Genomic DNA, 24,386 nt, shown 5'->3' on the forward strand with positions numbered 1-24,386 from the left:
CCCCGCACCTCGGGTTGGTTCGCTGTGTGGAACCCACGTACAGGTTGGCTGGTTAATTGGTGTTCCCTCTGGCCAGTGGGCGGCGGAGGGGGGTGAGGATCGATGAATGCGATTTCCAATTAACCAGTTGACAGTTGCAATCGTCTATCGTGAATCGTCAGGCATCGTCCATCGTCCATCGTCCAGCGTCCAGTTGTCCATTGCCAATTGCCCATCATGGCTAGTCAAAAACAACTCAATCAAACTCTGTCCAAGCAGCAAATGTCATTCATTAAACTCAAACAGAACAAGCTCAACCGAAAAGTGGCCCCAAGGCAGGGTTCAGGAGCAGAGGCAGTATGCGGCATGCGGCAGAGGAGGAGCAGGAGCCGCAACAGCAACACCAAGAAGAACAACTGTGGCAGGCACGACAAAACTGTAACAAGGAACTGTTCTGGCCCAACAATGTGCAACAGGCAGCTGCCTCCGATGCTTGTTGAGCAACTTTCTAAATGAGTGCTCTATAAATCACGACCAGAGTACAAGTTCTCCTGTTGCCTGTTGCCTGTTGCCCAGCTGCCTTCTGCCCACTGCCCGCTGCCTGCTGCCTGATGGTGTTCTGTGGCGACCAGAACAAAAATTAATTTAGTCATACTGCTGGACACCTGCTAGATTAATGGCGTTCTGGGTTTAGAAAGCCTTGAAACTGGGAAACCTCAGCGAATCCCACTTGACCCCTGGGATAGCTGGAGAGCGCCACGGCGCGCTGGACCAAAAGAGGAGCCCAAAAAATCAATGGAGCGAGCGCAAGTTCTTTCTCGTGGGCGTGGGATGGCAAACATGGTCAGATTGTGTTTATTCGGGTTTCCGCGGCCCACGTGCCTGCCTGCTGACTGCAGCCTGCTGACTGCTGGTGTGTCCCCAACAATAAGAACTTAAATTTTTATTCATGGTCAACAATGCGGAAGTTGCGGTGCAGCGAAAACAAAAGAAAAATTCACTGCCGTTCAAAATTTGCATTTTGTTTTGCTGGCAGTTGGCAGTTGGCAGAGTCAGAGAGGGAGACGGGGAGTTGTGAATTCTGGTCATGATGCGGGTTTACCGCTTTAAGCGAGGGCGCTGTGGATGCCTAAACTGCAGTCGGAGCCAAGAATAACCGTTCTCTGGCTTGCAAAATATTTTCATAGTTCTCATTCCCATACCCACTCCCTCACATCTCCCCATCACCCCATTCCACCTATAGAAAAAAGACTTGAAGAATATTTTCGATTAAATTCATCGTAAATAATAAAGTGACAGTCTGCGGACTCATTGAAACGCAATGCAATTGATATGCAATTACATTTAATTGCATTCGGCTTCATTAAATTCATCCATTTTTCAATTTACGAAAGGAAAACACTTTTAAATACATATTCCCGTATGTATAATATGTGGGCGAGCCGCATGGCAGGGAGCGGTTTCTGTCGTATCTTTTCATCTGTTTATCTGTTGCATTCAAAGGAAATTCAGTGGCGGCCCTGTGGCACTTGAAAGCCTTTTAACATTGCCCTTGATCGGATCGATTCTGTTCTCTGTTCTCTTATGGATTATTGGTTGTTGTAATTCCTTTATGAATCTCTTTCCGCTGAAACATTTATCTTAAAAACTGAAACTGCTGACCGCACCGACGGCACTGACATTGAAGCATGTAGCATGGGCCATGGGCCATGGTGCTCCTCCACTTATAGATACATTTCAATCTACAGTCTGTACACACAAAGCTTATGGACTGAGTCCCTGTTCCCGAACCAGATTCGCACTCGTTTATTGCATCTGTTTGTTTATTTGGCTGGCTGGCATTGTGTTTCAGAGTTTCAGGGATCGGCATGCTCCTCTTTCCATTTCTCGCTGTCTGTCTCTTTGACGCAGAATTGTTTGCTTTGGTTGGATGTTGCTGCCACGGCTGCGATGTCGTCTGCGAGGAACAACAAACAAGCTATGGCAAATTGTAATTTAATACATAAAAAATTTCGCAACACAAAGCGCTTAAATGAGGTGTTGCAAGCTTATAGTTGCCTCTGTGCTATCCATCCCTTTCTGGTCGGCACTGAGACTGAGACTGGCCGCACCCGGGCAATGAGAAAGCTCTCGGGTTACAAGCGGAAACAATTTGCAATTTGATAGAATTTTGCTTGCAGTCCGTTTTTAATTAAGCCAACGTCGGCTCAAGTGTTGCCAAAGAGACAGAAATTTTTGCATCCAGAAGGAAGAAGGTTGACACAGTTATGTGCCGGAGCAGCAAAATATTTGCATAACTTTGCAACTAACATGAGGATGTGGAAAAGGGATAGGGTCCCGAAGGATGTAATTTGTCAGCTTAATTATTAACATGGCAGCGGCATTTATGTTTATGGCACTTTGACTGCAACCAGGACATGGACGTGGACACAGGCAAGGCAGAACATTTCCCTGCTCTACTAATTTAATCAAACACGCTGCGTATGAGTAATGTTACTAACGGGGCCCAGAGTGCCTGCAACTGCCACAGCAACTGAACAAATATTTGCTGCATATTCAGCACAACTACTGCCGCTGCCTCCAAGTGGCAAAAGTGACATTTGACTGCGGACGTAGTAGTATCGTACATTGGAAACCTCAATTCAGAGACGCAGGACGTGGGACGCAAGGGGCGACAACCCATTGAGACGGGGCGTCGGTCGACGGAGCCGGCGACAAACTTTCAAGTGTATTAGATACAGTCTCGTGGAGGGGTCTACCCACACTGCTAACCTCCTCTTCAGTTGGCAGAAAGCGACATGTTCATAACTGTAAAGTATTTGCACTGCAGGCATAAATGTAATTTCATGGTGTGTCATTTTCAACCCAGTTGCTCCCAAAGGAGCATCACAGACCCCCATGGCATGAACTCCTCCAGATGGATATCTGTGTATATATGCACATAAATATGTAAAGCGAAGATATAGCTGTAGCGAGTGTTCTGCTGCTCGCCGGATATTTGTTGGATGGCAAGCGAAACATTTAGATTTTCCTTTCCTTTTTTCGTTTCTTGCATGCAGATCTACAAAGGCGGGGAGGCGGGCTTGTGGAATTTGGCAAGGTATTTCTCTTTCCCCTGTTTTTGCTTCAGCAAAAGATTTCAATTTCTTTTCATTTTCCAATTTAGATGTGCGTACTTTTTGGAGCATAAATTTCATACGGAATTTTCAATATAAATTGTCCAAAATGTTTTTGATGCTCGTACATGCAGCTGCAATATGCGAATGTGATACCAATTAGTGAGCATTGTTAGAATAGAGATAGAAATTGCCCCTCACATGCATATTTCTACCCTTTCTGTGTGTCATATCTGGGTCTTGGAGAGTCATAATTGCTTTTGATAGTGCCTCAAAAATGCAATTGCTTTGAGCCCCAAATGCTGATATTGCCATTTTTCTTTCCTCGATAGATAAAGGAAACTATGTCAGGCACATTTATTTATTTATTCCGATGATAAAACATATAAATCATCCTTGGAATGCTACTTATTCTCCTCCAGACAAGTTAATATCCATTTCTGGCATTAAAAAATAATTGAGTGACATTTAACCACACAAATAATTATAATAATTCATCGCTTAACCCATTCATATGCACATTTATCACAATGCCTGTCACATTAGGTATTTAAATAATTCGAAAATTATTCAAAATATTGTATAATTGATAATTATCTTGATTTGCACTATCAGACGTCAAAGTACAATTAAAATATCGATAAGCAAATGCCATTTAAGTTGCATATCATTTCAATGCTGATTAATTGACGGCAGTGAATGTGTTTTTAGGAATAAACTTGGAGTTTAATCAACTGCTGGCTTCTGGGAGCGAAAGACGAGAAGACCAACAACGCGTTGGCAGAACTTCAATTTGAGTTATGTTGAGTGTGTAATAAAGTTGATGCCACGCTCGGATGGAACAATAAAAATTTCCCTCAGTTAGAAAATTAATGGCACACTGGAGGGCGTTGCCCGCTGCCAACCCATCAGGCAGCCAGCGAACAAACCATTGAGTTTTCCCAACCCACTGGCAGGGAGTACCACCCAGATTTTACAGTACAATGTCGGGTGGGTCTCTCTCTCTGTCTCTCCGTCTCGCTGTCTCTGTCCATGGATATTTATTACATTTTAGCAATTGTAATTGTAATTGTCATTGTTTGTCTTGGCGTCTGGCAAATGTCGTTTAATTGCCAACCAGTTTGTAGGGCTGAGAGTGAGGTTGAAGTGGAGTTTTGGCGGGTGTGGTGTAGTGCAAAGACTTGGTTAGCTGCTGCCATGACGGGGTGCGAAAGTCAGTTAGTCAGACCATTTAAAAATAGACACGCTCGAATGCTTAAATAAATAAACAAAGTGTCGGGGCAGTAAAAATTTATGAGCCCCAATTGAAATATTGCCATTTCAATGGCAAACGATAAAAACCGAAACACGAGCAAAAAGATAAAAAAAAATATCTAAAAGGCGAAAAGCAAAAATTTGCTTATGAGTCAATTTACACAAGAGGAGGCACACCGGGCCCTGACTCCCCCGACGAATGCGAATAGTTTTTGCTTTCAATACATGAATGAAAGTGGGTCGCAGCGGCTACAAATGTATCTCGATTTCATTTAGATTGAGCCTCGCAGGCACACCGCTTATCGTCAAATGACAATCTCCAGAGAGACACACACAGAGAGACAGAGAGAGAGAGAGTGAGAGATACAGATGCAAATACAGACAGATGAGAGGGAAACCATGAGATACTTTTACCAGCTAGAGCAAATATGGAAACTGCAACTGCAAGATGTCTATCGGTTGGCGTTTGAAGGTAAGTTCTTTCACTTTTGATTGGACCTGCAAAAATGGGTCACTCGGGTGGATGCGAAAAATGCTGTGCTTAAAGTTCATAAAGTCGCTTTGGCGAAAGCAATTAACTTTTCGCATAAATGGAAAACTTCCAGCTGGGAAAAATCCATTTCCCGCTGAGTTCAATTCCTGAGTGGTTTATGTTCCATTTGATTTGCTTAATAAACTTTCTTTGACATGGCAACCTTTGACATAAGTCAAATAGGATCCGACCCTTGTGGTTTGGGATTGGGGTTGGGGCTTTCATCTTGTTCATTGTCTGGCAATAAATAGTCATAAATCGTATTGAGGTTGCTGCCAGAGTTGAAGATAAATCTCAAAATAAATTAAATCAATTCCACAAAAGTCACGACTCGGCTCTGGCCTCAAAGTGTTTTCAATTATAATCCCCAAAATGAAAATGACTTGCCAAATCGTTAATTAATATGCTCAGCTATCGATGATTTGGCCATGCCGAAATGTTCAGCCATGCCAAGCCCAGGTCCCAATCTATCAATCGCTCAAATTTCCTTTGATTCGACATCTGCAACGGCAAATGTATCTTTTGCATTCAAGTAGCAAATTATCTCGTCTCAAGTTGTCAGCAGCAGCAGCAGCAGCCGCATCAGCATCAGCAGACCGAGCGGAGCAACATCTTTTGTCAAGGCGGAACTATATGTATCCCAATGTAGCAGCTTTATCTATCCATCTTTGAATATACTACGAGTGCGAGTACGAGTATCTTATCGAGTCTGAAGGCTACTGTTGTTGCTGCTGCTGCTGTTGCCTTCAATTGCCATGGCATTTCATTGGCATCATTATGGGGCAAGTAGGGAAAAATCAAGACAAGATACATTCGACTGTTCGCTGTTCTCAATTGCACAAGTACGAGTATCTGGCGGAATGTTCCCGCTTGCTTGTTCTCTTATCGCAGAGAGAATTACTGAAATTGCGTTGAATGAATTGAATTGATGGTGCTGCAGACATGTAGTCAGTCGTATGCCAGACCATGGCTCTACTCCCATTCCTTTCAATTTTCGCTGAATTTAACTGAGAAACTGCAGAGCAGAACTTGCCTTGCATTGCCTTGCCTTACCGTAATGGATACTTTCTCTTTGATATGTCCCCCCCATTTCCATCCCTCTTCAATCCCTGACAATTTGCCAGTTATATATTTATTTTGCATTAAAGTGCAGCGTTGCGCGGGCAGCTCATTAAAACTGTCTTTGTGCTCAGACGAAGACCTGGGGACCTTGCTTGCCGCGACAAGGGCCAGACAAAGACTACATAGATTTGTAAGGGGACTCTTTCTGGCGCCATTGTATGCGAAATTCTTATTAAGTGATCAATAATCATTTTGTTAGAATGCCAAAAGCACTTACCAGTTTAGTTCGGGCCCGTATAGTGCAGTCCAAGTGCGCAGACTGGCTGGGACAATGCGGCTAAAGAAAGCTCGGCAGGGCCCAGGGCCGGGCTAAAATAGAAACCAGAACCAAATTACAAACAATTTACATTGCCTGGCCTCGAGCTTATTTGGTCTCTTTCTCTCTCTCCTTGGCTCTTGGTGGTCGGATTCGTTTCTGCTCTCGTCTGGTCTGTGCAGTTCCTGGGGTACCTGGGACACGCCCGCATTGTTTTGGTGCACTTTGCCAACCCAAAAGCGTTGCTCCAAATGCAATTTTCAAGCGTCGGAATTTGGGTTAAATTGCAGCAGATAAAATACAATCCAGCCTGGGGGCGCCTCGGTTTGGTTTTTGTGCATGCAAAGGAGTTTCGCCAGTTGGAAAGTTAGAAGCAAATCATTATTATTTCTACGTGCCTGAACGGGTCTGACTCTGGCTGTGGCGTGGCAGTGGCACTGGCACTGGAACTGAATGCTGACCAGAACGGGTACGGGAAGCATCAACATCACACCCGACCACTGAAATAATCAATTCAATTAAAATGCCATGCAACTGACCAAAGGGTTCGGAGTCCAAGTCGTACTGCTAGCCAACGTGAGGACGTATCGACGACTGGTGCTCCCCAGACCAAAAACTGATGATGATAATGATGATGGCGATGGCAACGGCGGCGGCGGTGTTCCGTAGGGCCTGGTCTCGACTCTGGACGAAGCAGAGTCCAAGTCAAGTGCCCCGCCTGTCCGCGGGCTCATGAAAAATTCATTCATAGTGTGGAATTTCGCGCTTAAATGTAAAATAGTTTTTCAAACAAGTCGAACACAAAGCGCATTGTGAGAGCTGCCGACAAGAAAGCTCCCTACGTGTCTGTCTGTCTGTCTTTCTTTCTGTGTGTCTGTTTGTTATGAAAGGATGCTGAGAAAATGTACCATGAAATCCCCCATAGCAGACATAGGTGGGCTCCAAGCTCTGTCTCCGCTGCTCCAGCCGGAATCCCAAATGTAACACAAGCCTGCAACTGCAACTGGGATTGGGAATGGGATTGGCAGCTGCGTTGCTGTTTGCCGGTTGCCCGTTGCCGTTGCCTTTAAAAGCCAAAAGAGTTAAAGTAGCGGCATTACGACGCACCAACGCGATTAGCATAAATGTATAAATGCATACAGAACATGGAGCAGGCAGCTAGCTCCTCGGAGCTACAGAATTGGGAATACTCTAGTTATTCGTACTAGCAGCAACTACAATTTATCCACAATGTTGAGCCAGCAAACGTTAACAACAAAGTCGACCGACTCTTGTGGGTTTTTTGGGTATAAAGCTAAACATTAAAAGCATCCAAGCAACGTTACGCATCGCCGAGGCGCGCCTTAAGCTGAAGATACTCGGGCGCACAGATACTTATGGCTTAGCCAAAGATGCTACGGGGATGTGTACGTGTATGGGTCGGGCTGTAAGCCGGCTCATAGGCAACTCCATAAAGATTTCGTCGCATTTAAAGACACCTCAAGTGGAACAGCAAACTCGCACACACAGAGACACCGACATATGTAGATGTGTATCCGCAAACACTCGAACACACACAGGGACAACTTAATGCCGATGCCGGTGAAGTCATCTCCGTGTACGTGTTTAACTACAGACAAGCGGCGACGACTCCGGCCTCACTCTTCCCTCTAAGATGGGAGCCGAGCCAGAGCCAAAGCCACAGCCAGTTCCTGAGCTAAGCAAAACCCATTTAGACAAAAGCCTCCCACGCTTCCTGCAGGAGTTGCCTCTTAATTTCCCCATGGCATCTGTCTGATGATAATAGAAACGGAAAAGAGCTTGACAACGTTTGCAAACTCGCAACGCGTCTGCTGGATTTCCACATCAAACAACAGAAAAAAACTTACATGTAGGAAAATGTCAATTAATGTGAATATTTCAATGGCCATCAGCACACAACAATTTAATTGCCCTTTTTGCCTAACTGGCCATAATCCAATGGACAAATCAATGAGTGCGGGTGGGGACATCGCGATGTGTTGGTAGCCACTTTGAGTGGCTTTTTAATTAATTTCCAAATGTATTAAATTTTAATGAATTTAAACGCAATTCAAACAGCTATTGGCAGCTGGTTACCTGGTTTGGGTTTGGATTTGGGCTTGGGTTAGTGTTGGCATTTAATTTATGCAATTCCAGCAGCACACAAACGCACTCAAATGCATCGAGCATACGCAACGTTGCACAAATATTTATTAGCTATTCCAACTCCAAATGGGAATGGGAATGCAAACGATTGCAACGCTTCTGCGAACATCATCAATAAACGTACCTTTAGCCGCCATAAATACTCAACACTAAATCAATCATACGCAATGTGGTGCTAATTGATTGTACACACAAGCGTCGAATGCTGTAAAGTTTCTCTGGTGCAAACAAAACAGAAGATTACCTCACATTGCGAGAGGACTTTGCCGATCTCGCACGATCTTCACTGAATGGATTGAGTTAAGCTGCAGATAAGTATCCATGAGTACAGTATCTTTTCTGCCAGTAAACACTCCCACCTCGAGTTATCGCTTCAATGGTACCCTCATGGACCCACTCAGGCATAATCCCAGTGCCCCATTAAATACTTACGCCAAAACCCTCCAACATTATGCACTCGAGCGGTTCAACGAACTGGCCCGCACCGGCCCGACACTCAAAAGGAATGCAAAGCCCTTGTGCTTCCATGATTCAATATCAAGTTGGCAACTCGAAACCCACTTGGAATTAAGTATGACTGACCTGCAGGCGCACCTCAACCTCAACATCAACATCAACAGCAACCTCAACCTCAGTGCCCGAATGAACATCAGCATTCAGCGTTTAGCATTCAGCTGTGTCCAATGCTAAGATCAATGCCACTCCACGTTGCCTGTGCCAACTTCCTGTTGCAACAACCACTACTACCCTATATGGACACGTACATATGTACATACTATATACATTTATTTGTGGGGAGAGTGAGGGATCTACCCAGGACAGTTCTACTTCTACTGCTTCTCTGTCTTCTGTCTCCTGCCCTTTCCTTATTTCATTTTTTTAAACACTTCCTCATTTCATTTTGTGCCCTGGCATTCGGCATTTGGCAGCTATTCTGTGTCAATTCCGGGCACTGTGTCTGAGTGTCATCCGAGAGCGAGCGCCTGGAATTGTGGAAAAGCAGGTGAATGGGTTTTGGATTCGAGCGGGCTGCCTCGTCTGGCTGGCTGCCAAGTGTAGTGCAATAAACTTGCAATCCTGAATGGCTGGCAATCAAAGATTTGAATGCAAGATACGATGACATTTACTCGCACATTCAATTGCGCTTTTGATTTGAATATTTACATGCTCGTAGTCACAGTGCTAGTCCTAGTCATGGTCCGAGTCCCTTAGGCTGGGATTCTTTCATGTCTTTTGCTCTATCCTTTCATGCTATTGACATAACCAAATTGGCTTTGCCTTTGGTTTTGTAACGGGTTGCCGTGGCACGGAGTCGGGAGGGGTCCTAATTGATTTTCAAATGTTTCCTAAACATCTTTAAGCCGCGCCTTTGTCGTCTTTATTTAAACAACTGGGCAGACACTATCCCAGCTCGGAGCCTTGGCACACTTAGCTGCAGTTATGCATTTCAAGCATAAGTAACTAATTTGCCTAATTGATAAGCCATGCCAGGGCATCTCAAGAAGTCTTGACTTGACTTGACTTCCCTTTGCCTTAACCCCAGACCTGGGTTTTGCCGCTTGGTCTCTGCGCATAGAGTTTCTGTTTCTGTTTGCTTTGTCCGTCAACATCTTTTGAGTCGAGGCACTCAGGCGCAAACTGTTGCACTTCAGCCGCAGCTCCATACTCGGCCAAGAGGAGTTGCACATACAACATGCGAGCATGGATATGCCTCCTCCTACTGCTACTCCTACTCCAACTCCAACTCCTGCGTGTACCCGCTCTGGTACGTACCCCCATTAATTGCAATCAATTTCGCTGTCAACACACACTCCAAATAACTGCAGGATATTTATTCATGTTGCGCTTCCCTTCAGCAACCTTTTGCAACTGAATAATTGCCTTATGACACATTATCATTATTATTAAGACTGCCAGCAGCCACGGCAAAAGTTATCATTATCATTCTCCTATCGGCCCCGGGGGCCGTGGGCCCACGAATTAGAGAGTCAACAATGAAGTTCCCCCCATCCCATAGAACTCATAAATTTATTTGCAGCTGGCAACATTATATAATTATTTTGCCATGGATTGGATTGGACTGCTTCTTGAGTGCGTGGAGTGCGTTGCTTCTTGTTGTTTTTAGCGGATGTTGCCGCAGGTTGTAACTCTTCATCGTGCTTCATCTGCGGCAGCTGTTGATGCTGGCTCTGCTGTTGCTGTTACAGGGCCAACATTTTTAGGCCAAGAGCAGTAGGAGCGGAGTCTTTTGCGTGTATTTCATTTTAAAGAGTAAATATTTGTGGCCTGGCAACTGCTTAAATGGCAAGAACAGGGCGAAAAAAAAGCCACACACACACATGCAAACCAGTAATGAAATTGTGCGGCACTCGTCATTGCAGCACTCATTTTTACATGCACACACTATACATACAGATACATATTATATACATACATATACTCGTAATACATAAATACACATGCATTTGTATAATTGCATTGGCAGCCTATACAGCATTGCCGCAGCGGCTGTCAGCGATGGGAGACTATAAATCATCAAGGGTTCTCCCAAAAAGGGAAGTTATACAAGTGTAAGGGCGGTTAAAAGAAGCCACAAAAGAACCCAGTGATATTTCTTGTACTTTTTGGAGAGGAAAGGAATTTTACGCTACCTAGCTGGCACTTAAGTTATAGGAGCTTTCAAGACATTTTTATGTGATGAAAGTTTTAAGCAGTAGCGGAGACAGTGCTTCAAGTTACATACTTATGTATGGGTAAAGAACATTTAAACTTTCAAACAAAGACATCAATAAAATAGGAAGCGAAATAGAGAAGGTACAAGATAAAGAATAATCAAATGTTTGAAAGATAATAAATCCCAAATGAATATTTTAGTCCCAATCTTTATACAAATTAAACAAATAATTTCCTTGCCAATGTTCCTTGGTTTGCAAATTATATCGCAGCGGGGCTGCAGTTTGTGCATCTCTAGCCAATACAATGTTATTATATACTTGCAAAAAGTTGTGCACTGTAAATATTTGACCCGACCACCCGCACTTTTTCCATGGCCATGGGATTGGGTGGCTGGGCAGGACTGGTACGGGGCTGAAACCGCAGAGCATGCTTGACTTTGGTTGTGGGAAAAAAAAGCTACGCAGTTCATTGGTCTCCCTCTACCGCTCTTGCAGTCGCTTTTCCGTCGCTTTCCATCGCTTTCCCTTGCTGGGACTTTTATTGATGGTCGCGGCAAGTGCTTTAATGGAAATTTAAGTATCATCGTTTAAAATGAAGCAGAAAAGCGCAAACGAATGGACGACTCCCTGACAGAACAGACCCAGGAAAAGGCCAACTCCGAGCAGTGATGGGGCCAGGCGACCCTTCAAGCTTTGGACATTGCGTTGCCAGGGAAAATTATTATATATTTTTTACTTTTATTATTATAGCTGGTTTTCGGTGCACATTTACTTTATGCAACATTTCCATCCACTGCAAATAGAAATTATGTACAGGCCCGCTCGCTGGCCGCTGTCCGTTGTCCGCTGTAATGGACATTGTTGAGAAATACGGCTGGTAAAAGGGGAGCTGCAGGAATCACATGGCATTAACCAGAGCAAACAGTAAACTAAAATATGCAATGCCAGCGGTGGCGAAATTTGATGGCAGCCAGAGGAGAGTCGTGTCGTGAAAAAGCCATAAAAGTGAGCCCAGGTAATGGTAATGAGCTACAGTGAGCCCATTAAATATGCAACAATTAAAAGTGACAGGCACTCAAACAGGGAAACAGAAAAGAGTCTTTCAAAATTTGTTGCCCAAAATGAAATGGAATGCAAGGCAAATATTTGAAAGCCAAGTACAAATTTATGCCAAGCTGCTTAGCTAACCCGATGATGGTCGTCGGAGGAGTGGGACACCACCGTAAGCACTTTTAACACCCTTTCCCAGAGTAACTTTTGCATTAACAAACCAGGCTCGTAAAAAAGACAAACAACTCATGAAAATTGAAGCCAAAACCCCAGCCAAAAACTTCCGTCTAAACCGATTTTAGAATTTATTTAGGCAACCACTTTCGGGACCCACTTTTGGCAGCTTCGATTTCCCAGGATAACCTATAAATCCTTCTCAGAAAAAAAGGACAGCTTAAGGCTCGGCACTGACTGTTCTTCTTTAAGGCTAGCTACGGAAAAAACCTTTTGCAAATTTAACAAAAATTTGAAACTCTTGAAGATGTTTTTTACATTAAATCAAGTATCAGAAAATGCAAAATATTTAATAGATAATTTCAAAGAAAAGGAAACAAAGTAAGCCATTGCAATGTGTTGTATAAATATTCCATTACCAAAGCCTTTAATGAGTAATTAGCCCAAAATTGAGATTAGTAGCCAGACATTTGATAACGAAAATATATTATTATATAAGAGTACTCTCGTCTACCATTTTTTGTCAGTTTGATTTGTTTGAGCTATTAATTTATCACATTTACAGTTGATTTAGCAAATAATACGAAATTAATTATAAATCTCTGCAAATATACATAAATTAATATCGAAAGCCGATGGTGGCAGCATTATTATGGAGCGGCATTATCGCCATTAACAATTAATTATGCAGATAAAATCTATGAAGGTGTGTGAGTACATCACTGTATTAATGCCCATAAAAAGCGAAAGGTATGGGCGTGGCCTTAAAGGGAATTCTAGTGGTTATTAATTATCGAGAGCGTATGGAATGAATGGGTGTGTAAGTGGAAGTGATCTGCATAGAGATGGGTCTGGGTGCACAAATTTAAATATGTTTCAATCTCTTCGTGTTCTTTAATCGTGATGTTCTCTCTTAAACCAGACGGTCATTGGCCCTGAAACAAGCAACAAAAAACCCCAAATGATTAACAATGTCTGCAACTGGTAGACAATTTTAATTACAACACAATGAAACCGAAAACAGAAAAAAAGCGACTATTACATTATATTCTGGTTTCATTTGTTCCAAGGGCGCCTTTAAGTTTTATTCCCCACTCTCGCATTCCCCATGGTACACCTCCCACACCTCGCACTCTCGAACAACAAAAAATATGATTTATGTGTTTAATTTAATGTTCTTGGTGTTGTAGTCCTCGTCGGCTGTGGAGGTGGCTCTCACTTTTAGAGGACAGCCCCACTGCACGGGTATGTGTTTATTTGTCAGGCGACAACGGGATAATAACCGAGAGACAGCGCCCAAAAGGAAATGTAGATGGAGATGGAGATGGTGGCTCTACTGCAGAAAGCGATTTCCTTTGTTGGTTTTAACGGCATTTTGCTGTTTTAAAGGCATTAAATTATCTTGATATTGTTGCCTTTTTATTTTGATGCTCGCACCGTGCCTCCTGCACCCTCGTGCGGACATAAAAATGAAAAATGTGCGGCGACTTAGCTGTGCTGTTTTCCTTGGTGTTCATCTTCTTCCTTTGGTCTCTTCCGCTCGTACAATAATTATAAATAATTTGTCCTGTTCTTGGTTTCTGCCGGAGTGGTTCGCCTGTGTGGAGTGCATTAATAAATAAATAGGCCACAGGGCAACTATGAGATCTGTTTTAGCCCGGGGGGCACTCGTTCCCTTCAATTATGCAAAATGAGAACAAAACACGGCCAAATCAAATTTTGAGAAGGAGCAAGGAAAGAGAGGGGATCAAAAGCAAACACTCACTTGTAAAAACATTAAGGCCACACATAGCACAGCACACGCATACACACACATACATTTGCATCATGCAATTACCATAAGCCGTCCCTCTCCCCCGCACTCAGCGAGAGCATGTGCCAGAAAACGAAAAGGAAAAAGACCCAAATATTAAAGGAAAGCTTCTTCCAAGCGTCGCAGCTTTTGATGCCCTTGTTTGTCGTCGCAGAAACCACTTTAAAAGCATTTCAGAGTTTGGTGAATGTAAACTTATTTGGATGACTCTGTTTTTGCATGGTATTTCCCGATCAGGGAAGTCCAGCGACCTTCGGAACCTACATAGACTCTCCCTTGGTGGACACATGCTATTGGCTAATGGGCTGCTTACAACAAAAAGCTTTAGGTCAGAGAGGTTCAAAGGTCTGCTTGCCTGCTGATCAGGAATAAGGTTGTTGTAAAATCATCCTCAACTGCAATACAAACATATTCTCACAATAGATATACCCTCAACTTTTTAGGGTAAAATCAAGTGCAAAATTTTTGATAATTAAACATTCAGCAGCGCCAAAATGCTTAACACAAGCACAAACAGAGAAACAGAGTCGAGTCGAGTCGAGTGGAGTGGGGTGGGGTCTTCGTACTGCCACGCCCATCCGCTGAGGGTCCGGAACTGGGGGCCCGGCAATGTAATTAACACACAAAAATTGAAATCTGTTGGCTCACACGAAAACACACACACTGCCGTGGAGACGATGGCTTCATTGAGGTCTAGGAATGTCTGCAGATGGTGAGAGGATGGAATGCGATGCCGACATGAGAATAAGTATGTGTGGTATGGCCATGAGTGTCTGTGTGCGTGCTAGTGTGCTGGTATGGGTGTTTACATACACGAAGTCGCAACAGCATCCTTTTTTGTGTTTTCGTAATTAAAAATCAGCTGCAGGATATTTTTCGCACAGATACTCGACGTACCCCAACGAAATTACAACCTCAGAACGTGGGTGTGTATATGTGTGTGTGTGTATCAGATGCGAGTATGAACAGTAATTTTCCCATGGAGCGACTTGCCTTCTTTCTTGTATTATGACTCGTACCGATTCGGCAACAAAACGATACAAATTGAAGAGCTGCCACGGATATCTTTCGAGCCATGATAAATGTTAAGCATTTTCGGCGCTTACATATAACATTTTATTTCACTCTATTAGTGTTAGTTTAGTTAGTTAGTTAGTGTTTAGTAAGCAACAAAAAAACATAGGTACCTCCCGGAGTACCCCCGTCTAACAGTCACAGATACTGATAACATGTTCGCAGGACTCGTTATGTTAAATCCACCTATTCCGCAGTAGATATCAGGATCTGATATATCTTGGGTCACACTCAAGAATGCGCGGGAGCACCTTCCATCCTCCTAAGGAACAAATAGGTATTTAAAATCCCTTCGAATAATGTTGCAATTCTTACCGATGGCGGTAAATCAAAATCGCAGTTTAGTCCGAAATTAGACGATTCTGGACTCCTCCACGCCCTTCCAATATCGATGATTCCAGATGTATTGCTCCTATCAGGATATCCTTTATTAAAAATTGAGTATTCTGCGCCTGCACGAATGTATTGTACTAGAATATTGGGCACAATCTGAGCCTTGGAGCCTACTGCTTGCTGAAGTACAAGGCAGCAAACGATTAGTACAAGTCCCCGAAACATTTTAAGCCGACTCGATAACGCGATCCAGCAACTGAACTGAGTAGCTACCGACTCTCCATAATTTATACATTTATTTAAAAAAAATATATAATTCTGTATACATAAGTAAATACAATTATTTTTATTTTCAGTCAGTTAAAAGAAACATTTTTGGGGAATTCATGGCAATTGTGTTGCAACAATTAAAAATACCTGAATAATCTCGGAATATTTCTTAATATATTATTTGCTTGACGAAAATTATACTTGATTTAAGTGCATCAACCTATGGCATCAAACTGGGCAAATATGAATAACCTCAAATGTGGTCGAACAGCCCTATAAGCCAACAGGGCAGTGACTTTCCTCCGTTTGGATACAATCTAATTTTCCAAACCCTGTTTAATCTTAAATCTTTAGTTCACTGACTGCACTTTGCGTGTTAAACCCAAAAACCATTATGGAATCTTTAATTCACCAAAATTCGCTGCATAAAAAGATACATATGTACATATGTAACCAGCATATGTATGTATGCCTGGCCCTCGTATCTACCCAATCCATAACATCCTTTACCTACTATGGCCAGCATTCAATTCATGGCTGCTGTAATGCAGACGCTTAAAATAATTAACCGGCGAGACTTCGCTGTGGGCAGAGGCAGAGATAAGCCAGTTCGTCGAGTGTTTAAATATGCTTCCGTATGATTTAAGCGAATATTCCGGCCAGATCCAGACAGAACGCAGCAGTGCGCTGTGGAGTTATGGGGGATTGTTAGCATTAAAGCCAAACCATAAGCAAATATTTTTCAGACATTTGTTTCAGGTGTGTTTCATTCGCCGATGGGCGATGGTCAACAGCCCAGGCCCTTCTGCACAATCCGAATGCAGCCCAAAGCCAAAATTGTAATTTATTTCTCAATCATGTATTTTATATAAATTAAATATGCGGTTTTGATATACATATACATACATTAATATTTACGTAGGTTGGAAATCGGTTTTTATGCTGGAAAAGAAAACATTGACGGATTTTCCCCCCTTTTTTGTGTTCTTGTTTTCCCCCGTGAAACAGAAAATCAAATGAAATGAAATGCTTTGACAAGCATCTGCTGCGAGAGTCCATACCATGGGCGTCGTTTTGACAAATTTACTTTAGCAGCAACAATAATAATAATAATAACAGCAACAACAGCAGCAACAAGAACGATTTTTCAAGTACATACTACATTAATATACATACATATATGCATTTCAAAACGACACTTGAAATGCAAATGACAGATTTATTTTTCAGGCAGTCGTTCCGCAGCTGTCAATCATCATGTCGAAGGTGTTGATTGATGTCTAGACGGGGGCAGGGCGGGCTCCCAAAAAAAAGCAAAGAAAAAGAGGGAGCGAGAGTAAAGTACGGAGAACATTTCAAATATTTTTGACAGCTTTGAATCTGAGATTTTCAGTTTCAGCACAGTGGATCGAAACGACGGAAACTGAAAGCTCTCACTCTGCAAAGACTTTCTTAAAGGGAGTCTGCCACTGTGCTTCGGTGGTGGAAAATGCTTGAGTGAGTTTTCTCCATTGAGGGAGCTACTAAGCTAGCCAGCCACCCATTCATGCGAGCATTCGACATGCTTAGAAATGCAATGGAGCATGTGCAGCTTATATCCTGAAAAGGATTCCCCCATCCAAGCTCACTGTGGTCCTTTTCTATCTATGAATGGAGCTCTGCGGGCGTTTGGTCCTCAACTTCAAGAGCACAGAATCGCCATAAAAATTGTTATTAAAATCTTAGCCTACATTTCATTGTTTGCTAAACCTAAAAATGCAAAGAAAATAACAATTACAACTGTTTTGCAACCATAAACACATACCCATTATTCAGATGAAATTAAATTTGTGTGACTAAATTATAATAGGGTCGGAAATAATTCGAAAAACTGTAGGAGAATTAAAACTTACTCCGAGTCATTATATAAATACTTGCATGTTGAATAGTTTGTTACATACATCTGCTCGAATACAGTATACCCCTTTACCCGGACGGGTACTAAGCGTAAGATGTGAAAGCCTAAACAAAAACTCTGGCGAGCACAGGTGCGAAATGTGTAAGCGCGAGCTTTGCCTTTGTTTGTGCTTGTCGAGTACAGTAATTTGTTTGCCTGTTTATTCATGAGAGCGCCGCAGCGCAGCCAGCAGGCAGCAGACAACAGGCAGACGCAAAACAAATACCGAACAACTCGCACCAACAATAGCGAGCTGCTAAGAACACTCGTCTCTCTCCTCTCCCACACGTCGCGACGTGCCGCGACACTCACGCTTTAAATAATTCATCTCCCTTCCACACACACACACACATCCAACACATAGCAGAGGCAGAGGCAGCAGCAGCGGCGAAATTGAAAGCTTAAACGGTCGGAGAGAGCTTGACATCGCTTGCAGTGCTTAAAAACTGTCGAAAAAAAAAGACCAAAGCAATTCTGCGAAAGAGGGACGGCAGAGTGAGCAAGAGCCAGGGAAAGCAACGGGACCACGAGGCCGGGCAAAGTGCTTTAAATGGGTTGCTGGATTTTTGGAGACCCATTGGGGGACTGCAGGAAGGGACCTCCACTCATTGGCTTTTCGTCGAGCGGTTATCCTCTTGGCTTAACCCCATAAGGCCACAAAAGATGTTTAGCTTTATTTATGTGACGAAAATGTGGCAAAAGGGGGGAGTAGAAAGGAATGTACTCGTAAAAGCAGGTCAGGGGTCCTCAAAGGATTATTCTTTTGGTGGCGAAAATTCCATCCACTTGAAACAATTTTCTGAATTGTGTATGATATTCTCTTACTTTTCCACGCAGTAAACTGTGAATGAAACATACTTTATATTATTCAATTTGTCGAACATCTCTGCTCTGCCCCCACACAGATTTTGTAAACCGTGCCGCAGTCCCCTTGATTATGATAATAAAGTAAGTTAAAATAAGTTCGACTTACTCTGCATATCTTTACAATTTCCCTATTAACAAGCCCTCGCCGCTTTACCGCGCTAACCAACCGACCAACCAACTTTAAACGCCCACAGACCCAACCCTTAGCACACCTTACCTGATTCAATTCCAACTTTTTGCATTTGCGATGCAGTAACTTGGCATAAAACTTACAAAAAGGAGTGAGGCACCAGGCTCCTCTCCATACAGAATTCAATTAAAAACTTCAACGCTTTTGTGGTGGTGCGAAAGGGGCATGGGAAGAAGAAGGTGAGGGAGGAAGAGATTGAAAAAATCATAGAAGTATTTTTGATTTTGCTCGCATATTTTTGTTATTGGTTGAAATTCTATACTGCCACCACGCTGTGTCTCTGCCCCTGCCACGGCTTCTCTCAGGGGGTGAGGATTAGTGCCTGCCACCAGGTACGGTTCCAGTTTCAGTTCCAGCTTCAGTTTCAACTTCTGGTATCCCCTTGCAAAAAACTTACACAAACGAAATAATCCAATATACATATTGTATTGTGCGATAATACGACTCGTCGGTGCAGAGGCAAGCGGAACGATTCGAAACTGAAGCTCTGCTCCATGGACATTTCCACTTTCCATCTTTCCTTCCTTCTCTCTTTTTTTATTCCATTTTTGTTTGGGTTTTTTTGTTCTCTTCCTTCCCCAAACAGTGTTTTGTTTAACAATGCTATCGGAATTCTGTTGAGCCGGCATAGGGAGATCTCTGTATCGAGTGCGTTCATTTAAATTTTTTGCAATTTTTAGGCAGTTTTATGCATGGCAAAGCCAAACAACTGGCGAACAAACTGAACAGAAAATCATTTCAATTTTGCAGAAATTTGCATATGTATGAGTACACAGAGAGCTGTAATATTCCACTCCATCGAAGTATTTTGTACAACAATTGGCAAAGTTAAGACTTGCCAAAAGATTTCATTGAGGTAATATCTGCCTTCCTTTAATGAGGAGTTCGCCCCACCGAGGGTGTTCGTTCGAACGAATAACAAATAAATTCCCATTGCTGACTAAGTAAATACAAATTGTTTATGCTTGAAATATCCCAGGGTTTCACAGAGCACACAATAAATTAACTGGCAGATAAACGTAATTCGAGAAGAATAATTGAAATTGAAATTGTCACAAGCGACGGAGTGGGCTTCCCGTTCCCGTTCCCATTCCCAGTACCAATCCAAATTTAGATTCGATTTCAGGACGAAGGTTTTTGGCCTGGCCCACAGCGAACAGCTGGTGTGTGTCGCATTCTGTTCTGTTTGTTTCTGCCAACTCTGCATACGAAAAATAAAAGATAATGCTGATTGCAAGTGCTGGGAGGGGACTAGGAGGCTCGTGTATTCTGTGGTCCATAACTGCCGCTGACCCCAAAGTGGGCAAATGGCCAGAAAGAATGTAGCAACTGCTGGCGCTAATGTCACCGTCTGGGCCTTTTTGGCAGCTCTTCAAGCCAAGCCACTCCCAGTCCACCAATTGGCAATCGTACGTGGAGGTTCGCTGTTTATTTTTATATGACAATGACCATGCAAAGTAAGTGCTCTTGAAGCGGACTCCACAGTCCACTACAGTATACTCCACACCATTCCCATCCAGCTGGAAGTCGATCAATGGAGTACACAAAGGATGTGCATAAAAATCACTGAGCTTTAAAATTAACGATGCATTTCGCTCAATTACGGCAGGATAAACAACTCCATTGGTCGCTCCTGTGCCCTTGCAGCTGCTGATGTTCCTGCTGCTGCTCCCAGGTGCTGCCGCCCTGTACCCCTAGTGGGGTGTTGGTGCTCCTTCCGCCATTGAATGTGTGCGAGTTCTGCCCTCAGTTCCGCTTTGCAGGCTTGCCATAATTGTTTGGCTAGAAAAAACAACAGCTCGCAGATGCCAATCAATGAGAAGCCCGCTATAATGCCGCAGATGTTGCCAATTGTACCTGGCAAACGAGGATAATGGCTGGTGAGATATGCAAAATTGTAACAGCCACCCCCCCCCCAAAGCCCACTCCATGCCATCCCCTATTTTGTATGCGAATACTCACTGAAGGTCTCGTACCAGGCACTCTTAATAATCTGGCGAAAGTATTGAATGTGCGTTTCGGCAAAATAAATACGAACCACAGCCATCTCCGTCTGAGAGGATGAGTTGGAGTTGGTGCTGGAGCTGGAGCTGGCATGGCCGTAACTGTTATTGGCAGTAGGTCCAAGGCTGCTTCGCCTGCAAAATGAAAAACTTTTACGATCTCTTGGCAAGCAGTCAACCCCCCTGGGAAAGGGGTCCAGCCATGGAGTGATTCCATATGGAAATTGAACTCAATTGAAGGCGCAGCCAGCGCCATGAATTCATGTTTCCAGCGGACTTACGGTGGGGACTTCGATGTGCTCGGGAGGGCCAGTGTCATGGCACCGCGCACGCTGTAGCGCGTCTCCGTGCAGGAGGCCAGGCACTGTGGACAGTAGAGGGCATCCTGCATCTCGTGCTCCAGGCCAGTGACGTTCTCGCGACTGGTGATGACATTCAACCATTTAACTGGACAGGGGACATGACATTGCATGTACATAAGTAATGCGAGCACAAGTATATTTCCCATGCATTTCAGATTAACTCACACGCGTAGCGCCTGAGGCACTCATTGTGCTGCAGCGTGCAGTAGAGCCGCGTCTCACTCCCATCAATATACCGCTGGGGCATACTGAAGGGAACGCACTCGCACAGGCTGACAACGCTGCGGGCTCGGCAGGCGGAGATGCACTTGCTGAAAGTATAGCGACGGGCAAAGATCCATGGCATTTCGTCCGCAAAGAGACACTTGCGCTAGTCCACCATATTAAAGAGTGAATGATTTATTTTCTTAGAACATCAATGGATACCTACCACCGTCTTACTCATCCTGCGAGCTTCGGGCACCGTTTCAAAGATCTTTGCCCTTACAGGCAGCAAGGTGTTGACGCCCGTCTTGGCCATTCTTTCGGCCACTCCGCCGGAATAGGGATCCGGATAGCTATGTGGCTCATATATGGAAATCTGTAACAGGATTCTCTTGTATCAATCTCTAGATAGCGCGAGTGTTTGTGTCTCCTTTACCCTAAAACCCTTTTGTGGATTCACTTGGTAAAAACTGTCGCTGGGCATTGTCTTTAGAGTCAACACCAGGCCCATTTCGGGTCCAAAATAACGTTGTCGAAAGTCCCGCTTGTTCACATACCTAAAATGATGCAATTACACAAAATTTACACTGAAGACTTTGCCAATGGTTGGCGAACCTGCCATCATAGTTGAAGGTGCAACAGTAGCCATGAGTTGTGAGGGTTTCCTCGAACTGTTCGAGACAATCGAAGGTACGTCCTGCAATGCGGCAGGACACAAACATGTCGCTGCAGTTGGGTGTGAGGAAGTGCATGCGGCGTCTGGTATTGAAGAAGAGCTCATGTGGCTCAACATCGAACCGATCGAGGAAGCTCTGAAAGCGCAGGGCCCTGTCAATGTCCGTTGTCTCATTGGAAATGTAGAACAATGACAAAAAGTCCTTCAGCTGGTCGTAGAAGAAGCTAACCTCGCGCTGCCTTGGATCCTTGAGGCTCCTTACAGTATATGTAGGATAATTATTTGATCTGGAAACAACATTTGACTTACAGCTCGAGGGCGTAACGCCAGGCAGCACGCTCGGATATGCGATTAAAGCTGCACACGGATATCGCGGGGAACTCCACCTTCCAAATGGGATACAGCGGATGGTACATCGTGGTCACCAGAGCCTCCTGGATCCCGTTCGTGTAGGTACCCCAGAGGAATGCAATTAGAACGCTCAGGGCAGTTATGTGGAAAATGAGCCAGAAGAAGCTGCGGGTGGTTAACGGTTTTGGGTAATGGCTAATGCTAATTGAAAAGGTTGCTGGATGGAGCTCCAATGTCCCAAGTCCACTGCTTACCGCTCCTGAATGCGACGGCCGTTCTCGACTAATTTGCCATAACAATGAAAGGACAGGTTCTGCAGCAAATCCTTTAAAGCGGCAGCAAATGGCAATTTTCGCGCATCCTCCGCCGAAGTCGCGGCACTGACCATGACCGTGTTCGTCACCGTCACCGTCACAGGCACGGTCGCAGGTGCGTGTCGAGTGGATTTGCGATGGTATTGCGGTGGTTTTGGTCCTGGATGGGGTATCCACCAGGCAGCTCTACCCACGGCCAGTCGAAAGGGCAGTGCCTCCTTTGCCATTGCTGTTCCGATTGCAACTGTTGGACGGACGCTGGAGACCGTGTGTCGGATACTGGATCCATTGTACTCGCACCCGACTCTGGCGTAGGCTTTCTGGCTCATTTTAATGAAAATTTCGCAGTCATGTCGTGCGTGTTGTTGTAATTAGGCCTTGTGTTCCAACTTATTGCCAACAAATTAACTGCGACATGGCACGTGGTGTTCGTCGCTCAGCGTTGCAGGAGTGGATGGGGAAAATGCTGCCGGGGGAAACTCCCACGAAGTACTCGAGGCATTGGTCTCCTTCTCTCGATTCGTCTTGGCAATTCCCCTTAATTGTCAACAATTTAAAATGAAATTAGTTAAATGCGCGTTAAATGTCAGCCAGCGGAAACATCATCATCATCAGCGAAAGCAACAGCAGGAACAACTTGTGTCCTCCCCTACCCTCACCGCACCTCACCCACAAAAACAAAAAAATCATGTTTACTCCCTCTCCTTTTGGATTATGAACTGGGTGGGCAAATGGAGGACACGTGTTGGTTCTGCACAAACAAATTCAGATTTGTTCTGATTAAAAAAGTGGATTATAGGCCTCGAGTCTAGTCCTAAGAAAATATTTATAATGATGATGAGCTCCAAAGCCTTTAATTAAGAGCAAACCCTGCAATGATAAATTCTTCTCTTCTTTATTTTTGGAATAAAAAACAGAAGCATGTGGATTACATTAAGAGGATAGCTACAGTAGCTCTTCAACTTCACGTATTACATGCCGCTCTGTCATCAAGCTGCACCACTTGAATGCGTTGATGTAAAGGTCGAATCAGTCAGAGGGATGCCCAAAGTGTTGCTGCTGAATGATGGCACATCACACAGGGTGCAGAGCCATCTGAATCAAACAATGATGCAGATGCCAAACCAAAGAGAGATCGAGTTAATTTCTGAAGCATCAGTGTTGATTGATCTAAGAAGGCTCTAACTCCAGTCTAATCCATTGAAATGTTGACGCCCAGAAAGACATTCTGCCAAGACCAACATTAGTTTGACGGTTCACTTGAGGGATAATACACAAATGGAGCTGCATGGATATGCGATGGTTGCAACATATCGACGTGGCCGGAAATGGCGCATTTGCAACTGAATAAAGTGGATGCTTCAGATTGGTGACAAAGGATTGTGCGACAAATTGCTCCCCAGGTGAGTCAGAGACTACCAACAGAGCGGGACGAAAGGTAGAAGCAGCCAAATTAATCTGCAAATAAGCAGGAGACATACCAGCAGGCAGGGAAAGAGCGAGCCGAGTCAGAGGCAGAGTCGGAGGCAAAGATAAACGCACAAAGCGCGCAAATTCTGGGTATGAGGTTGCCAGTGTGGGAGTGGAAGTGGGTGGCCCAGTGTGGGGGCGGGAGGTTATTCTTTTCTCTTTTTGAGGTAGAAGCGGAAACGGAAATGAAAAATGTGAA

General features: G+C 44.0%; 1 protein-coding gene and 1 long non-coding RNA gene across 2 annotated transcripts; both read right to left on the reverse strand.

Moving 5' to 3' along the window:
- Positions 1–15,372: 15,372 nt before the first annotated feature.
- Positions 15,373–15,645, reverse strand: LOC117897816. Its single transcript, XR_004649109.1, has 3 exons — positions 15,527–15,645; positions 15,463–15,473; positions 15,373–15,430 (listed from the first exon to the last, which is right to left on the reverse strand). It is a non-coding gene; the product is annotated as an uncharacterized LOC117897816 (long non-coding RNA).
- Positions 15,646–20,076: 4,431 nt separating this feature from the next.
- LOC117897082 (pickpocket protein 28) lies at positions 20,077–22,989 on the reverse strand. Its single transcript, XM_034805720.1, has 9 exons — positions 22,658–22,989; positions 22,362–22,568; positions 21,992–22,309; positions 21,813–21,933; positions 21,603–21,752; positions 21,338–21,542; positions 21,092–21,257; positions 20,770–20,945; positions 20,077–20,664 (listed from the first exon to the last, which is right to left on the reverse strand). Exons 1-9 carry the CDS (start codon positions 22,942–22,944, stop codon positions 20,408–20,410), a joined length of 1,887 nt encoding a protein of 628 aa, XP_034661611.1. The 5' UTR covers positions 22,945–22,989; the 3' UTR covers positions 20,077–20,407.
- Positions 22,990–24,386: the final 1,397 nt, after the last annotated feature.

This window comes from Drosophila subobscura, chromosome O (assembly GCF_008121235.1).
Source record: "Drosophila subobscura isolate 14011-0131.10 chromosome O, UCBerk_Dsub_1.0, whole genome shotgun sequence".
NCBI lineage: Eukaryota > Metazoa > Arthropoda > Insecta > Diptera > Drosophilidae > Drosophila > Drosophila subobscura.